The sequence below is a fragment of the Prunus dulcis genome, chromosome 1 (assembly GCF_902201215.1).
Source record: "Prunus dulcis chromosome 1, ALMONDv2, whole genome shotgun sequence".
Classification (NCBI taxonomy): domain Eukaryota; kingdom Viridiplantae; phylum Streptophyta; class Magnoliopsida; order Rosales; family Rosaceae; genus Prunus; species Prunus dulcis.
The window spans coordinates 43314549-43331022 of NC_047650.1; the positions used below are offsets into that span (position 1 = coordinate 43314549).

At 36.5% G+C, this 16474-nt stretch overlaps 3 protein-coding genes across 6 annotated transcripts; 1 reads left to right on the forward strand and 2 right to left on the reverse strand.

Annotated features, from left to right (window-relative positions):
• Positions 1-1736: 1736 nt before the first annotated feature.
• Positions 1737-7649, forward strand: LOC117630436 (KH domain-containing protein At1g09660/At1g09670). Of its 2 annotated transcripts, none has more exons than XM_034363163.1 (8): positions 1737-1873; positions 2163-2273; positions 4074-4159; positions 4847-4986; positions 5540-5674; positions 5756-5872; positions 6790-6933; positions 7012-7649. In XM_034363163.1, exons 2-8 carry the CDS (start codon positions 2176-2178, stop codon positions 7168-7170), a joined length of 879 nt encoding a protein of 292 aa, XP_034219054.1. In that variant the 5' UTR covers positions 1737-1873; positions 2163-2175; the 3' UTR covers positions 7171-7649. The 2 variants fall into 2 exon arrangements, with proteins under 2 accessions (XP_034219054.1, XP_034219050.1); XM_034363159.1 differs by having other exon boundaries at positions 1737-1868.
• Positions 7650-7961: 312 nt separating this feature from the next.
• On the reverse strand, positions 7962-11666 carry LOC117630451. Of its 2 annotated transcripts, XR_004586206.1 has the most exons (4): positions 11456-11666; positions 10423-10687; positions 9619-9689; positions 7962-8251 (listed from the first exon to the last, which is right to left on the reverse strand). XR_004586206.1 is itself a non-coding variant. In XM_034363173.1 (3 exons), exons 1-2 carry the CDS (start codon positions 11529-11531, stop codon positions 10449-10451), a joined length of 315 nt encoding a protein of 104 aa, XP_034219064.1. In that variant the 5' UTR covers positions 11532-11666; the 3' UTR covers positions 9442-9689; positions 10423-10448. The 2 variants fall into 2 exon arrangements, 1 of the variants encoding a protein (XP_034219064.1); XM_034363173.1 differs by lacking the exon at positions 7962-8251 and having other exon boundaries at positions 9442-9689.
• Positions 11667-12217: 551 nt separating this feature from the next.
• Positions 12218-15498, reverse strand: LOC117626601 (elongation factor 1-gamma). 2 transcript variants are annotated; one of them, XM_034358357.1, is made up of 8 exons: positions 15378-15498; positions 15205-15250; positions 14640-14789; positions 14497-14557; positions 14361-14413; positions 14098-14199; positions 13103-13616; positions 12218-12809 (listed from the first exon to the last, which is right to left on the reverse strand). In XM_034358357.1, the coding sequence occupies exons 2-8, from the start codon at positions 15211-15213 to the stop codon at positions 12430-12432; spliced, it is 1269 nt and encodes a 422-aa protein (XP_034214248.1). In that variant the 5' UTR covers positions 15214-15250; positions 15378-15498; the 3' UTR covers positions 12218-12429. The 2 variants fall into 2 exon arrangements, with proteins under 2 accessions (XP_034214248.1, XP_034214257.1); XM_034358366.1 differs by having other exon boundaries at positions 15350-15492.
• Between the last annotated feature and the right edge of the window lie 976 nt (positions 15499-16474).

Here is a 16474-nt window from a genome sequence, read left to right on the forward strand (position 1 = left end):
AATCCCGAACTCAGTCCAAACCCTAGCCCTGGTCATTCCTTCTCGGCAATTTAGCGAGGGTCGGTTACTCCTACCCGCCTTGCGATCCCTAAAAGGCGTACTCGCCGTCCCTTTATGGAAGTATCAGGTCGTTTTCTGGAGTTCAGATCGACGTATTCAAGCGAAAGGTGATCAATAAGCTTGTGGAGATGGTGCACGGGATGTGGCTGGGTTGAGGAAGACAAGGAAGGCAGAAAAGGAAGGCTTGTTCAATGCGCAGGCCGAGCTAAGGCAACGGTTTGAGTAGCTTAACAAAGGTTTGGTGGACGAGAAGGAAATTGCTTTTAGGCTTGAAGAAGTGACTCGTGAGTGAATCAGTGGATCATTGTAATACAAATGTTATAGTTTCTTTCTAGTTATATTCCTGTAAAAAAATATATACATATTTTCTATATTAATTGTTTTTTCACAATTTTTCTTTAGAGACGGTTTCTCCAGATTTATATAAGAATATCATATATAGTCATTACTCCTAGATTCTCAATTGTGAAATTTTTTGTATATGATTAACTGGGTCTCTCTCTCTCTGTGATAGGATTCTTTCAAGACAGGACAACAAGACAACAGGACAAATAGACGTGTTTAGCATGCTAATGGACACTAATAAAACATTCTTTTTTTTTTTTCTTTTAGGGTTATTTGTAGTAATGGTCCCTCAACTACACTCGAAGTTACACTTTGGTCACTCAACTCAAATATTAGTTGTAGAGGTCACTCAATTAGGTGTTGTGTTGCACCATTAGTCCGTACCGTCAAGTCTCTCTAACGGTAGGGACTAATGGTGCAACACAACTCCTAATTGAGTGACCTCTATAACTATTTTTTAGAGTTGAGTGACCAAAATGTAACTCTGAGTATAGTTGAGAGATCATTGCTACAAATAATCATAATTGAAAAGTTACATTTGCCCACCAATAATCTAAGAGATGCTTGTCATGTCATCATTTTAAACAGAAAAAGTCACAAACTTGATGGTAGAGACTAATGGTGCAACACAACACCCAATTGAGTAACCTTTGCAACTAATGTTTGAGTTGAGTGACCAAAGTGTAACATTGAGTATAGTTGAGAGATCATTGCTACGAATAACCCTTTCTTTTAAGAAGGGAAAGAGATGTCAATTCACAAATAATGAAACTAACATCTTCAGCAAGAACACGGGTCAGCCAACTAGGTTTCTCTTCAATCCATGTTACATAATTTGTGCAAACAACTTGGTTACACGGGAAAATGCTCCATAAAGAAGAATTTGAGTTTATACTACTCAAGAAAAATGCAATAGACGATAGTAAAAAATCGTCGTTTTTTGAATGTCAAACTACGAAATATCGTTAATTAGTTGTGAAGATACAATTTTGTTACCATAAAACCGAATAAAACCGTCATCTAATAAGTTCTTTTGACCCCTCCCTCTAATTTTTCTAATTTTTTTATTTTCTTTATTTGTATTTTTGGGACTTATATTGAATTTTAATGTGTCTCACAACCTGAAGGAATTCGGAGGCTCAGGTTGTTGGCATGTGAATCAGGCTGGGTTTTCATGGGTCACAACGAACCGGGCTGAGCTTTTCCTTAATGGACTTGAAGGGCTCCCATAGGCCCATGGGCTCACAGGCCGAATGATGAACCCCTCCCGTCCAGAAAAACAATATATATTAAAAGGAGTGATTTGATTGAGTATAAATACAGCAAGAGCTTCCATGAGACTCATGCTGTAGTAGGGATTTTGTCTCTCTGTTCACTCTCGCATCACTCCCACTTCCAATAAGGGGCAGAATAGATTTGAATATCTCTGCCCCCACCTCCCTCCTCCTCTCTCCTTTCCATCCGTTAAGTCTCTCTCTCTCTCTCTCTCTCTCTCTCTCTCTCTCTCTCTCTCTCTCTCTCTATATATATATATATATATTGATTGTTCTTTTCTTGCTGGGTTCTGTTTTGTTCTATTGGTATGCTGTGTGTTTTCATCAGAGCGGATTCTATTCGCTTGTCAAGATATTTACTTTATTGGTGGTTTTTCAACTGGGTTTTCTCCTTTAAGTTGCATAATTTTATGTCAAATTGGGTGGTTTATTTTTTATTTTTTAAGGGGTTATGTTAATTTTTGGTTTCTTTCACATATACAGTAGTTCTTGTGTGATGGGAGAGAGAATTCCCTCTGGGAGTTACTTCCAGTACCCACCTCCTGGAGTCCATGCTTCTCCACACAGGTCTTCTCTCCCTGTAGATCGAGAAAGGTCAGTCTTTTCAGTCCAGCGCTTAAGTTTTAATTCAATCTTCTTTTGGTGTCTTTTTAATGCGTTTTGATTGGTATGTGTAGTTGGTGGTTCCATACTTCATGTTTGCCGTCAGTGCGTCTGGTGCTTTTATCATATTATATAGAGGTGGCTGGCCTATGCATTTTAATTTTCAAGACTTATGCGTTTATCCCATATATGTGGCTGTCCTATGTTTTTCTGATGTACTTGGATTTCAATCTTTAATCTTTCATTTGTTACCTGGTGGGATTGAGATTGTATTATGCTATGAATTTCAAATCCTTAATTGTACTCCATGAGTTTCTAGAAATAGTTTACATGACCATTTTATGAAATGCTAATCTTAATATCTATATGGTCATTTTCCTTTATTGTTCAAGAAAAAAAAAGATTGTGTTTTGTAGATATGTTTCTTTAGGCATTTCAGACTTTTTGTAAAGTTAAACAATTTTTCTGAAATGCCATGAATAAGATATTTGGTTAATTGCTTTATTGTGTAAGAAATTTTTTTGTGTACTTTGTTTCATATGTTTGGGAGATTATTTCTGCAGACTTTTCAGACTTACTAGATAGTTTTTTTTTCTCTAAAATGCCGCAAATAGATCCATATGGTCAAAATGGAACAAAGAAATTCCTCTGGCACTTGTTAACATTGGTATGCTTCAAATGGCGGGCAAATCCTGGTCTAATTTTGAGTGGTTGCCTATTGAGATCAAACCACACAAGTTCTTATTTCACTTCACTTCTGCTGTTTTCAGATCATACATAGCTATATATTTCCACATATTGAATCCAAGATTAAAAAGAAAATAGAAAAAAGAAAACGACTCATAGAAAATAGAAAAAAGAAAACGACTCATTCTTCAGTGGGAGTGTGCTCTTTAGTGGAGAAGTGTTGTTGGCATGGCAGGTGAGATGTAGTTTGAGACCTACTGTCCTGCTCACCTGCTTTGTTTTTTGCGTTTCAAGTAGGAAAGAGAATACAGAAAGAAATAGGTAAATATTTAAAGAAACAGTGTCCAAGTGACTTTGTAATTGGAACTCAAACTGCTCTTGACGTAAATGGAAGGTTTGAAGCAAACTTTCTTATCTGGGGAATTGAGTAATGAAAAAATGAGGCTCAACTTGGGAAATGGCTGGAGGCCTGATGCTTGCCCCTCTTCACTGGTTGTCTAATGTGCAAGTGAATGGCAGAAAATACTGACCATTTGTTTCTTCATTGCCTGATCGCATTAGAGTTGTGGTGGACATTGTTGAGGTAAATTTGGGTTTTACCAGTTGTTTTGCAATTGTAATGAGGAAAGTTTAAGCGGAGAGGTCTTAGACAGATTTGGTGTGATTGTGATGATTTGGTTGGTGTGGTTAGAAAGATTTTTGGCATTTGGGAGGAATTGGAGTTCTTAGGTGGCAAAGTTGAATTTTGATATTCTTTGTGGGCTTTAGACTCTTCAGAGATTAGGGAAATTCCATTGTTTCTGTTGCTATTTTTTTTCAGTGATATGATGGCTTCTGTTATGTAGAAGGCAGTTTAGTCATTTTAGAGTTCTGTGCCTTTTGTTAGGATTTGGCTTCCAATGGACATCTTGTCTATTGTAATGATGTTTGTACTTTTAACTCAATCAATAAAATTTTATGTCTCTCATCCCCAAAAAAAGAAAAAAAAAAGAAAAGAAAAAACTGATACATTTAGACCAGTTCGCTTGCACACCTTCATGTTGGGACCATAAAGAAACTGCACGTGCTAGGAATTGACACATGATTTGGCTGGTATAATGGCAGATATTTGGCTGAACTACTAGCAGAGAAGCAAAAGTTGGGACCATTCATGCAAATTTTGCCCCTATGTAGCAGACTTCTAAATCACGGTAATAGAAACTCTATCTTCTGTTTTGCTCCTATGTAGCCAACTTCTAAGTCTTGTTCTCTGTCTTGTGAACAAACAACATTCTTTTGTAGTTGGCAATAAGCTTTGGCTGATTTCTTTTTTTAAATTTAAAAAGGGTTTTAGTTAACTCATAAACAAGTTATTGTTCAGTACAGGTTTTTCATGTATGTATAGTCATTCATGTCCTGTGACATCAGTTTGGGTTTGAGTACCTGACATGTGTGCTGAAGTTGGACATTTGCTCTTGGATATGTTTGTTCCAACCCATACTTGTCAATAAATGAAAAATCTATGTTCTGTCTATGGTGTTGATGCGTTTTCGACAAGTAATGATACCAAATGGTGTATTCACAAAAGATTAGAAGGAACACTAGAGTAAAGATATCTTTTGCCTGGATGATATTAAGCTGTAAAACATCTTATACTTAAAATTTCCAATTATTATAGTTTCTCTACTGAGTCCTTGAAAAGGGTTTTCAGGGGGTGGTAACTGTAGTTTCTTCTCTATACAAACATCTATTGGAAAATTTATAGTACACGGTGTGCTCATATAATCAATGTAGTGCGTTGGTTGGGAGCTGTTGTAAAATGCTTAGCCATGTTTAGACTAGTGTCAATGTTCTGATTTTCTTGCTCAAGCATAATTTGTTCTGTAATGCCACCACAGAAATCAGACGGGTGTCAGGCTTCAATCAAACTCTTGTAGATCATGAAAGACTTGAGCATGAGAGTCCATTTAGGACATTAAGTCAAAACGCAAATGGTAGACCAATGGATTTGGAGGGATGGCCAGGAATGCAAATGGAGGTAATGTTAGTTTTAGATATCGTTGATGCATATTTTGTAATTTGTTTTACGTTCTTTTTGACCATTTTTGTTGTTTCTTGACTTCATTTTTGACCATTCTGTAACTATTCATATTTGCTTGTGTGCATGACGGTGTTACCTTTATTGTTTGGTAGGATGTAATAGGATAAAATGAGTGTACTGTATGCAATACGTATTTATTTATTTTCATTTATGCATGTTTCACAAGCTCACATGACTTTATGTCACAACCATGGTCCATTTTGGTAGTGTTTTGGTGGCCGTCCAAACCAAATTCCAATATGATATTGTTGATTCTACTCTACCGTTTGTAGTTCAATCACCTGCTTAGTGTCATTCTTTTTGCCACAAATTGGAGAATGGAGCAATTACTTACACCTTTATGCACATGTGCATGCGCGTCACAAGCCCATAGTTAAATAAAACACTCTTTCATGGAGTATGACTTGGTGGGAAGAGAGTTTAGGTTTTGCTTATGTCTTGTGTGGTTTGTATGTATGAAACCTCATCTGTGCTACATTGTCTCATGTAGGAAAATGGACATATACAGAGAATGGCCCCGTTTCAATCTCCTTCTATGGGCTGGCCTGGGGTGCAAGGAATTCCAACCACTCCTGTTGTAAAGAGAGTAATTAGACTTGACGTTCCAGTGGACAAATATCCACATGTAAGCAAGGGGTATATGATTTGTAGAGTTGATTTTGACCTTTTTCTTTTAGTTAACAACTTCTGACTCCAAGGTTTGCAGTACAATTTTGTTGGCAGAATTTTGGGACCACGTGGGAATTCCTTAAAAAGAGTTGAAGCGATGACAGAGTGTAGGGTTTACATCCGAGGTCGGGGCTCTGTGAAGGATTCTGTAAAGGTATTGCAGTCTTTTTTCTTTGTTTACAAAAATTTTCTTGGTATTCACCATGTGATTAGGTTGGAGCAGATTAGTTGGCATGGTTGCATGAAAAATTAAGTCTTAAATGTACCCAGTTATATTCATTTTTACAGTTACCATTTGATTTATTATACAAAATATATTGTTGTTCTCTTCTCTGATTGCACGTTGGAGCTTGGCTCTTCACAACTATTTTCATAGATAACTTATGTTTTTGTTCATTTTGACCTCTTCTCAATTTTATATATGGCAATGTTTGTTTCCTTCTTACATATTTTATGCGAACTATGCTCTGAAGTTTTCAAATATGGGAGTCTTAATCAACCAATTAGTTATTTAGCACTAATTCCTTGTTTGGGTAAATTGCCGTTTTGGTCTCTGAACTATCACATTCAATTTACCCTCGAGCTCTTTTATCAGCCAATTACAGTCTTAAATTTTATAAAAACTGGCAATGTGGCCCTTGATGTCCAGTTTTCTGAATTCCATCCATTTTGCTGTAAAAAAATGTCAAGTGGGAATATCCAAAAAAACCAAGTGGAGTTTTGGATCAAACTTCCACAACTATAAAATAATTTGTTTATTTTCCATTTATATGTTTATTATTATAAAGTAAATGAAATATCATGTGAGTAATAGTCTGATGTAGTCCTAGAAATGATACTGCTTTTTTGTATTAAGGTTACCGAATAAGTTGGAATGTAATTGTTTTACCAATGATAATATACACGTGATATGGTCATGTGTCCTTCAACACATGAATTAGTATCCTTAAGAGTTATTTTGTTTGAAAATGGTCATGGATCCTTGTCAAGTTCTCGATTTATTTGATATCATTCGGCTCCTTGCATATTTGCACTTTTTCTTATTCTGCATGCCTTCTATTTTTCCTTCAGGAAGAGAAATTAAAAGAAAAGCCTGGATATGAACATCTTAATGAGCCATTGCATGTATTGGTGGAGGCTGAATTTCCTGAGGATATAATCAATGCGCGATTGGATCATGCAGTGGCAATACTAGAAAACCTTCTGAAGCCTGTGGTATGAATAGGATTAATCATGGAGTTTTAACTCTTAATTCATCATTTTCTTGGACCACTTGTAACCTGTGTCTTGCAGGACGAGTCCTTCGATCACTATAAGAAGCAACAGCTTAGAGAATTGGCTATGCTAAACGGTACATTGAGGGAAGAGAGTCCGAGTATGAGCCCAAGTATAAGCCCTAGCATGTCACCATTTAACAGTACAGGAATGAAACGAGCCAAAACAGGAAGATAACTCGTATAAACATGATTAATTGTTTTGATCACTGAAACAGTAGCGTCTGACTCGTCGAAGACCTTGTGGCATCTTGATAATTTTGACTTCCAATACCGTGACAAGCTGTGTTGACAAACTGATGAACTAATTTTGGGCTCTTTGTTTGGCATCTCATAGGGTTCAACCGCAGCATTAGTTCTGTGCAACATACTTCTACGTGCAGTAATATATTCTTTCATGTGTTATCCCATTGATAGCCAACACATTATTCTTTAGTTATTGTAGCTTATAGCCCCATAGCTTATAGGCTCCCCTTTGATTTTTCTATCATCTTCCAGCAGCTTGTAGGCAAATGCTAAAGCTTATTGTAGCTTAAAGCCCCTTAGCTTATTATTGTTTATAGACAAATGCTAAATTTTATTGTTGTTTTACATGAGTATATTCTCTTGCTCATAAAAAAAATTAAAAAAAAGAGTAAAGATGGGTTTTTTGTTTTTGCTATCTTGTTAAAATGTAAAATTTTCTTTGATTCTGCAGCTGCCATGACTGATGAATGGTTCATACTCATCGGTAATTGAAATGAATTGCATATTAATCGTTGTAAAACATCCCAACAAGGATAATCGCAAAACACAATAATACATTTATAAATGCTCAACGCATCTCAAAGCTTCAACACTACTTTCCTATAAGGCCACGGATCAAAAGTGTTGATCTTTTAACTTTTGGGGGTTTTCAGGCCGAATAGAAAAAACAGAGTTCAAAAAGTTTAAAGACAGCCAAGAATCATCTCCCGAGAGTCTCACATCTTTCAGCACCAAAATGAAGTGTTGTTGATCTTATCATTTCCAAGAGTTTTCAAGCCAAATAGAAGAAGAAAATGAATGTAAAAAGTTAAATCAGTCAGCTCGCTTTGCTAAGGCACCTTTCATTTACTTTAAAAGGCAAGGCAATAGGCAATATAAGTTTATTTAAATTGATCTTTGCCATATGAGTATTGAGAGGGAGAGACTGAATCAGCCAGATGAAAGAAGAGAAGGTAACAGTCAGTACAATTATGTACTCCAAAACTTTGAAGCACTTGTCAGCATTTGTTGCACTGTCAAAATAGAGCACAGACGAACATAAGCTCTGATAACCATCTTTGCCATACGAATCTACTCTTATGATCAGACAGCATGCAAAAACAGAACAAGATCGTTTTGAAAGAGCTATAAAGACATCCATAGATCACTTCCAAACTAAGATAGCAAAAACCTACAATCTGTTCATGAAGCTCAATCGAATGATGATTCAAAAAGTATAGGTTGCATAAGAAGCCCAAAAATTTGGGTAAAGAACAGATATAATACAAAAACTTATTGCTAAAAACATGCATAACTGCTCCAAAAATGTCTGCAAATTAAATATGCGGCTCTAAGCTGCGTAATATTCATTTCCTCTACAAGAACACAATATGGAAATCACAAAATGATCACACGGAAAGAGAAAACATGAAATTAGTGTGTGCTGGTAACTCATCCAAAAAATAAAAGATTTTCCTGAAATATTGTAATATCAAATTTCTTCTGAAAGTAAAAAGGCTCATTATGGAAATCATAAAATGATCAAAAGAAAACGAACTTTAAACATTAAAAGTGATCCTACTATCTAGGTCAAGATAACTAGGAATAACAGTCTTCAAAATCTCCGATCAATAGTTTTCCAATTAAGAAAGACGTCCTGGACTGGCAAATTGTACTACTCATCATTTTCAAACAACCTCCACACTGAACCGTTAAATAGTTAACCATCTTGAACACAGATGCATAAAACAGTATAATTTCATGCCTGCTTTTCATAACAATGACGTCTTATTAAGACATTAAAAATTAGTAAAACTTTACTCAAATAAAGAACAAATTGGCTTGCATGTGATAGCTTAGCCTCAATAAACTCAACTGTACTTTTGTCAATAGGTCTTGCAGGTGTCCCCAACAAAATGTGCAAGAGAATGGTTCCCACACCAGAAGCATCATCTACCAAATACAATACACTATCCTTGATTTACTCTCAAAATAATTGAAGTTGCTTTCCTTTTTTCTACACCCACGCACGCTTACACAACATGTGTTAGGAAATATCACACTACATAAGGCAGAAAGATAGAAAAATATTTGTATCAAGCACAAAGTTTATGTCATCTTATTCATGCCAGCCAATGAAAAGCAGATGGCTTCAATGACTTATACGACTTAAAGTCATCTCAAAATTATATCAAGATTCAAACAACTTGTCAGGACTATGATGTTAGTCAAACATGTGAATTCAAAATTCAAGGTCAGCATTCATACAAAATAATATTCTTTCCTTAGCTCACATATCGTATGAAATCATATTAAAAAAACAAAACAGAAAAGTGAGAAGAAAAAAAATTACATTTGATGATAAGATTACAAATGTCACAATTGACAGAAATTATCTAACCTCAACCCTGGACACCAAACTGCAGTCCTGGTTATGGGAGTGAGTTTTTCAAATACAAAAGCCATTCAAGCCTGCAAAACAAAGATACCCAAAACTTAAAAACCAGGATATGGAGACAATACGAGGCATTGATACCAACTTTCCAAACTTAAAAACCAGGATACAGTAAGAAAGGGATGCACCAAGAAAGATATAAATACTTGCACACATTTTGGTACGCAATAAGAATAGTCGCATCAAACAAACAAGCATGCCCTCACACTTTAGTCCTCAAAAGAAAAATGAAAAAAAAAAGGGAAAGAAGTAAACATAATAGCATTCAAGTTATGCCAACATGTGTGCACAAGTATTCAACAAGTTTAATTGAACTTGTGATAAAAAAATTTATTTTGAGAGTTTGTATATGATTCCGCATAACACCCAGGGGTACCAAAATAAACCAAATCATCCATATTCAGTACACAAATATGGTAAATAAGTGATGCAAACAGAAAAGAGGTACAGGCCCCTCACAACAACCAAAGAACTGATGATACTCTAAACATCATAGGTCCCTAGATTCTAAAGGGAAATCAAAGGAAAGCCTGTAGGATAGTTTGGAAACTGATAAGATCTCAAACTGTAGGATAGTTTGAAAAATTGATAAGATCTTAAAGCCTGTTAGAGAAAAAAAAAAATTACTCATGCAATGTTTGCATTATTGATGTCAATTACCATATAGTGAGGTCCCTAAACCAATTTTGAAAATAAAGAAATGACACTTTGCACATTGAGAAGCTGAAAACAAAAAGATAGGAGGCACACCATGACTTTAATTAACTCCAAGTTTTTCAATCCCGAAGACCAAGTTCAAGTTCAAGTTCATCATCCTCTTCAAACAACTTCAAAAGACGGGCATACTGTTCTTCTCGTTTCTTCTTTTGCCATAGCTTGAAAAGGAAAAAGGAGAACAATGCAACTACTACAAGTCCAAGGAATATGATGGCCAACGTAGATCCAGTGTGACTGGAAGTAGAATGCGTCACAGCTTTTTTCTCATTTTTGGAACTCGATGAATCATCAGAAAATCCTGAAATAAAAGGTCCCAGAGATAAAAGATCTCGTCTTGTTAACATGAGAAACAATTAATCATATCATATCATCAAAAAAGGCATCATATATCATTCCTTGATAATATCACCTAGTCTACGGTAAGTTTGGTTTTTAAGACTTGAAGTAATAGCACATCAATTTGATCGTATAATGCTTACAGGATGCTTCAACGCCAAGAATCTTAAAACATAATTAATTTGCAGACACCAAAGCAAGCACTTAAACATTTGGATGTTGCAACATATTTAGTTTATTTTTTCATTTTCCAAAAGTTTTTAAGCCACTACACTCAACCATAGATTTCTATTACGATTGCAAATACTACCATTCCAAAATCCAGATATAGTACTTGGATTCCACAAAACTAGATAATCCACATACACATTACACTTCAAATAATGACTACGTTGGGTTTGCATCAGGTGGGTTTTTAGCTATTTAATAATAACAAACAAGACAAAGAACAAAAACAAATTTGGAACTTTCTTTCTTTCTAGTTTTATCAGAAACCAAACATTTGAAATAAGTGATCTGAAACGGACCCAGAAAGCAACTTCAAAGAGAATTTCAATAGAATTATAAAAAAAACTGACAGAACAATTGAATAAAGAAAAATAATTACGCTTGCTATATAGAATACATATATAAATTAAAGCATGATACAGAAATATTGATGCGCAAAAAAATGGAATGGAATGTAAAGTTTAATAATTTTAAAATTGAAGAGAGATTTCAGAAGCCCAACCTGGGATGAATTGTAGAGAAATTGAAGCCAATAATACAAACAAACTCAACGATCTGCAGCCACAAATTTCACTCATCTCTCCAGAAGTCTCTGTGAAACTTTCCCTCTCTCTCTCTCTCTCTCTCTCTGTCTGTCAAGGTTCTCTTTGGAGAGATCGCTCTCCTTTCACGCTACCACGCTTTGCGTGTTTTTTTCTCTTTTGTTCTTTTTTGAAATCTTTTCATTTTCGAAACTTGAATAATTACGAAAGCCTTTTTCTAGTATTGTCCGCATGTTCTCCATATTTCGAATTCCACCCTCGTTTTGGGGTCTTCAAGTGACGAAACCACCCATTTCAAAATAATAAGTTCACTTGCGCTAGCTTTGATGGAATTTTTTTCATAAGAGGAAAATTGCTTTTTTTTGAAACTCCTTGCTATAGTCCAAGTGTGATCTGCGCAATTTTTTCATATCACTCTCGCTATATACTATATAGGCATGGAAAAAATGTTAGCACTTTAGAAATTCTCGCATAATTGTGATTATTTACAAATTTGAATTATAATTTTCTCATATCATAGAGTCGACTCATAGGCATGTACTTCTTGATTTGGTTGAAAGCTTATTGATGGCAACATTCCCCACGCCCAGCTACTCGTCTCCACTTTATTATACATGCAAGTTACGTTTCTCGTACACGTTCACAAAGACACGGGTAAAATACACGTTTTCGTAAGTTCATGGTTTACCATATCCAAAAAAGGAAACATTGATGGGAAAATAAGCATACATCTGATGAAAAGATTGTATCATATAGCATTTTAAATGTCTAAACCATTCTCCAAAATCAAACTGCAAAAACATGGATTATAAATTATACTTGTCACTCAAAGACACCAAAGACTTAACTGTCTAAAATCGACCACGGAATCGAACCCTAACAAAAAAAGATGGACAGACCAAAAACACACCCTTGCAGTAAGGGATTAGATATTTCACTTAAAGCACTTGGCATCCAACAGAACCTCGCCCTCAAAAGGCTCCTGGTCTTCAATCATCTGGTTGACACGCTCCTTCTGGTTTTCATCTGACAGGTCAACCTTTGTCCAATTGTAGAGCTCCATGTCATAGCACTCCTCCATCACAAATGGAGGAATTTCTTGCCCACGGAAGAGCCACAACCCCTTCACCTTAAATGGTGGCTCTGAGCCTATCACTAGCATCTTCCCAAAAGCATACTTGCGGGCCAGATCCATGCGCTGAAGAAATCCACCGACCTTGTTCAGTGTCACAAAGGATACAGTATTTTCATCATTGTACTTGTACTCACAGAACCAAAGTGAATATCCCTCAGGATCGTACATGTCCCAGAATCCTGCAAAAAAGCAAGCAAACAAGGATATAAATATCCATTCTAGGTTAACAAACCCAACTGATGTTTAGGACTTCTTACATTCCAAAGAGGAGCCAACGGCAAACAAACCAAATTATATCAATGTTTCTAAATTTTGAGAACATAATCCAAACAGAGTACTCCAAAAGTAATATATGCGACAGAAATGGTCCATGACAATATCAGTTGGAGCAGCCAAGCCTGGCTTGTGTGGATCACCTAACACCACTGAATGTTTAAGTGTGATGACAATAACCAAGCATTGAGATAATTACCTTTAATAGCAACCTCACGGAAGTTGGTCTTTGTGTTAGAGTAAAGTCTCTTCCAGTCATCCAATACCATACTGCTTGGGGGCAGCAGATCAAGAGGATTCTTGGGTTTTGGCTTTGGTGCCTCTTCCACTTCCTCAGCAGCTTCTGCTTTGGGTTTTGCTGGCTCCTTTTTGGCTTCTTTCTTGGGCTCCTCCTTGGCCTTGGATTTAGTTTCTTTGGGCTGGGAAGGCTTCTTTGCGGATGGAACAGGTGGAACAGATTCAGTCTGCTTGACATCACCCAATACCTCTTTGAAGTTTGGTTGATTGACCAGGGTCCAGAAGTATCTCTCAACATGGGGGAATTCCGAAGTGAAGCTCTTTGTCATGAGCTTGGTGAACCCAATCAACAAATTGCATGTGACAATAATGTCAGCAAGGGTTACAAAATGCCCAACTAGGTATGTGTTCGAAGCAAGATGGGTATTCAAGGCACCTAGCGCTCTCTTTAAAGCAGAAATCGCAGCTTCCTCAGCCTAAATAGAAAACATAAAAATTAAACGCCAAACAGACTCCATCAGAATTCATAAAAAAGCAAAGTAGACAGACTCCAATGAACCATCAAGGCAGCAGGAACGCATGGGGGATCATAAAAAACTAGATTATCTAGACTGTGAATCAGGTCATTATATCAGAGAAAAAGAATTCACACACCAATTTAGTCACATGTGTGCCTTTAGATTTTAATGGTCCATTTAGACCAAGGGAGATAACATGATTGCATTTTCTGACTTTCACACCTAACTGGATCCCTTGCTAAAGGCCTTACAAAGTCCAACTAGCATAGTGAAAAAATAATTAACATAATCCATTAATCTCTACTCTGTTGCCCTACTACTAAAGACAAATATAGGTCTATTCTTGTCTCTATTTTACATGATCAACTGTCTTAAAAGAATAAACAAAATAGGCGCATGATCCAACATCAGAAAACAAGTTCAAGAATATGTAACTTACTGGAGGAAGGTACACAGCAGATCCGAATCTTGGTCTAAACCAGCTAATTATGTTAGCATCAATCTCCAATGATCCAAAATCAATCCATTGCTCGATATGGGCCTAATAAATAACATATAATAGTAAGCATAACAAAGGGCAGAAGCATCACAAGCAGGTTCACTCATCAGGATTGAGACAAATTAAAACACATTAAAAAAAATTGCACTTGAGCCTCGAGGTTTACACACAAAAAAACAAAAGAGAGAAATAGAGTTGCTTACATAATCAATCAGAGAAGAACCAATAAGAGGATTGTCAGCCTTCAAGCGAGCAACTGAAGCCAGACATAAACAAAGTTAATTTACAGTACACCAATAAGATTTTATAAACGTAATTAGATAAACAGTATAACCTTACCATAACGTGCAATGGCGTTACTCTCAAAGATGGGACCATCAGGTGTTACCAGCAGGGGAACCTAGAATTATATCATAGAACCATTAAAACATAAACCCAAACCAGCATTTAATTTAGTAAATAGAAATCACACAACAGTCTACCTTCCCAATAGGGTTTAACTTCAAATATTCAGGAGTCTTGTTGGTGACACCCATCTCAAAATCAGGTGCAAGTTCAACTTTTACACCAGTGTACTCTGCAACTATGAGGGTCTTGAAAGCATTTTTGTTTGTCTTCCCTGCATGCAAGACCTACAAAGTAGATCATACAGATCTATTAGTAAAGGAAGACCAGAAAATTGTTACTGATGACAAATAGCGGAAATCAATAGCATATCAAGCTACTTCCACAGAGGATAAGATAAACTGTAACAGACTCAAATTCAGTGACAAAAAGAAAAACAAAACCCCAAAATTGCATGTGTTCACATGGGTTTATAATATTATTTTTAATATTCCATCAATACTATCAGAAAACAAATCCAACTAAGAAGATTCAAAATTGACTTGTATCCAACATCAAGGGGAAAAACAAAACACAGATGATCTTAGAATTAAGAACTTTTAAGATGAAACCAAACATAAATCGATCACTCTAACGATAAGATATGAACTGCAGTAAAAGCAGAGACAATTCACATTAAAACGCCCAAAGAAACAAACTCACCAGAGCCATGGCTTTTGCGGAAAAACGTTTCGCTCTGACTTGAGATCTGAAACATGCAAAGCCAAAATTGAAGTCTTCTGTTCAGTAATTGATAACAATAAAAAACATAGAGAAGATAAATTTTTTCTCTAGAAATTCAACTCACAGAAAAAGAAAGAGAACGAGAGAGAGACCTGTGAGGCGGAGCGTTCTTCCGTCAGAGCACAAGTGATGCAAATGAGTGAGAGAGCAAGAGACAATATAGGGAATGCTGGCTAGGGTTTTTGTTGCGAATGAAAATGACCATAACCGTTTATGGGTCGGGTCATATTTCAATCCAGCCTAGCATCCGGCCCAATTTAAGCCCACCGCGCCACCAAGATAATATCTTGGATATTCAATTTTCTCTTGACACGTCCAATAACTTTTCTATTTTCTTCTAAATATAATAAAGTACCATTTAAAATATTAAAATATAGAGTTGTCGTATTTGAACTAATTTACACTTCCGAGTTGTGTATTCAATTTCCGCTCGCTATACTATTTCTTAAAAAAATAAAATAAATAAAAACTCGAGTAAGCCGCACGGCTATAAGATTTTGAGAGAAAACAAAAATGTCCCTCGTATAGCCGTGCGGCTATACTATTTATAAATTAAGAAAGATCCGGCAAAGCGGTATAGCCGTGCGGCTATACCAATTTTTTTTTTAAAATACCGACTACCGCCGCACGGCTATACTATTTTGGAAAATACGGTAGAGTATAGCCGTTCGGCTATACTATTTATAGGGAAAAAGGGACCCGCCTAGGTGCCCACATGTCAAAATAGGTATAGCCGCAAGCTGTACTCTTTTTTCAACGTAACGCGGCCCGGCTGTACTCTTTTTGGGGAAAAAAAATACCCGACTATAGCCGCGCGGCTATACTATTTACAAACAAAAAGCGCCCGCTAGCGCCAAAGCGACCACGTGTGAAAACAAGTATAGCCGACCGGCTATACGATTTTGAAAAATACGCGAGAGTACAACCTCTCGGCTAGACTATTGAGGGACAAAAGGACCCAGTGATTAGGTGCCCACGTAGGGATGGCAAAAATCCCCGCGGGGGCGGGTCCCCGTCGGGTCCCCGACCCTAATGGGGGGAGATTTCGGGGCCAAATGGTTATCGGGTATGGGGATCCCCGAACTTAAAAAATCCCCGACGGGTATGGGGAGGGGATGGTATTGGTGTCCCCATCCCCGAATCCGACCCGAAAATATATATGTTTATATTTAAATAAATAAATATATAA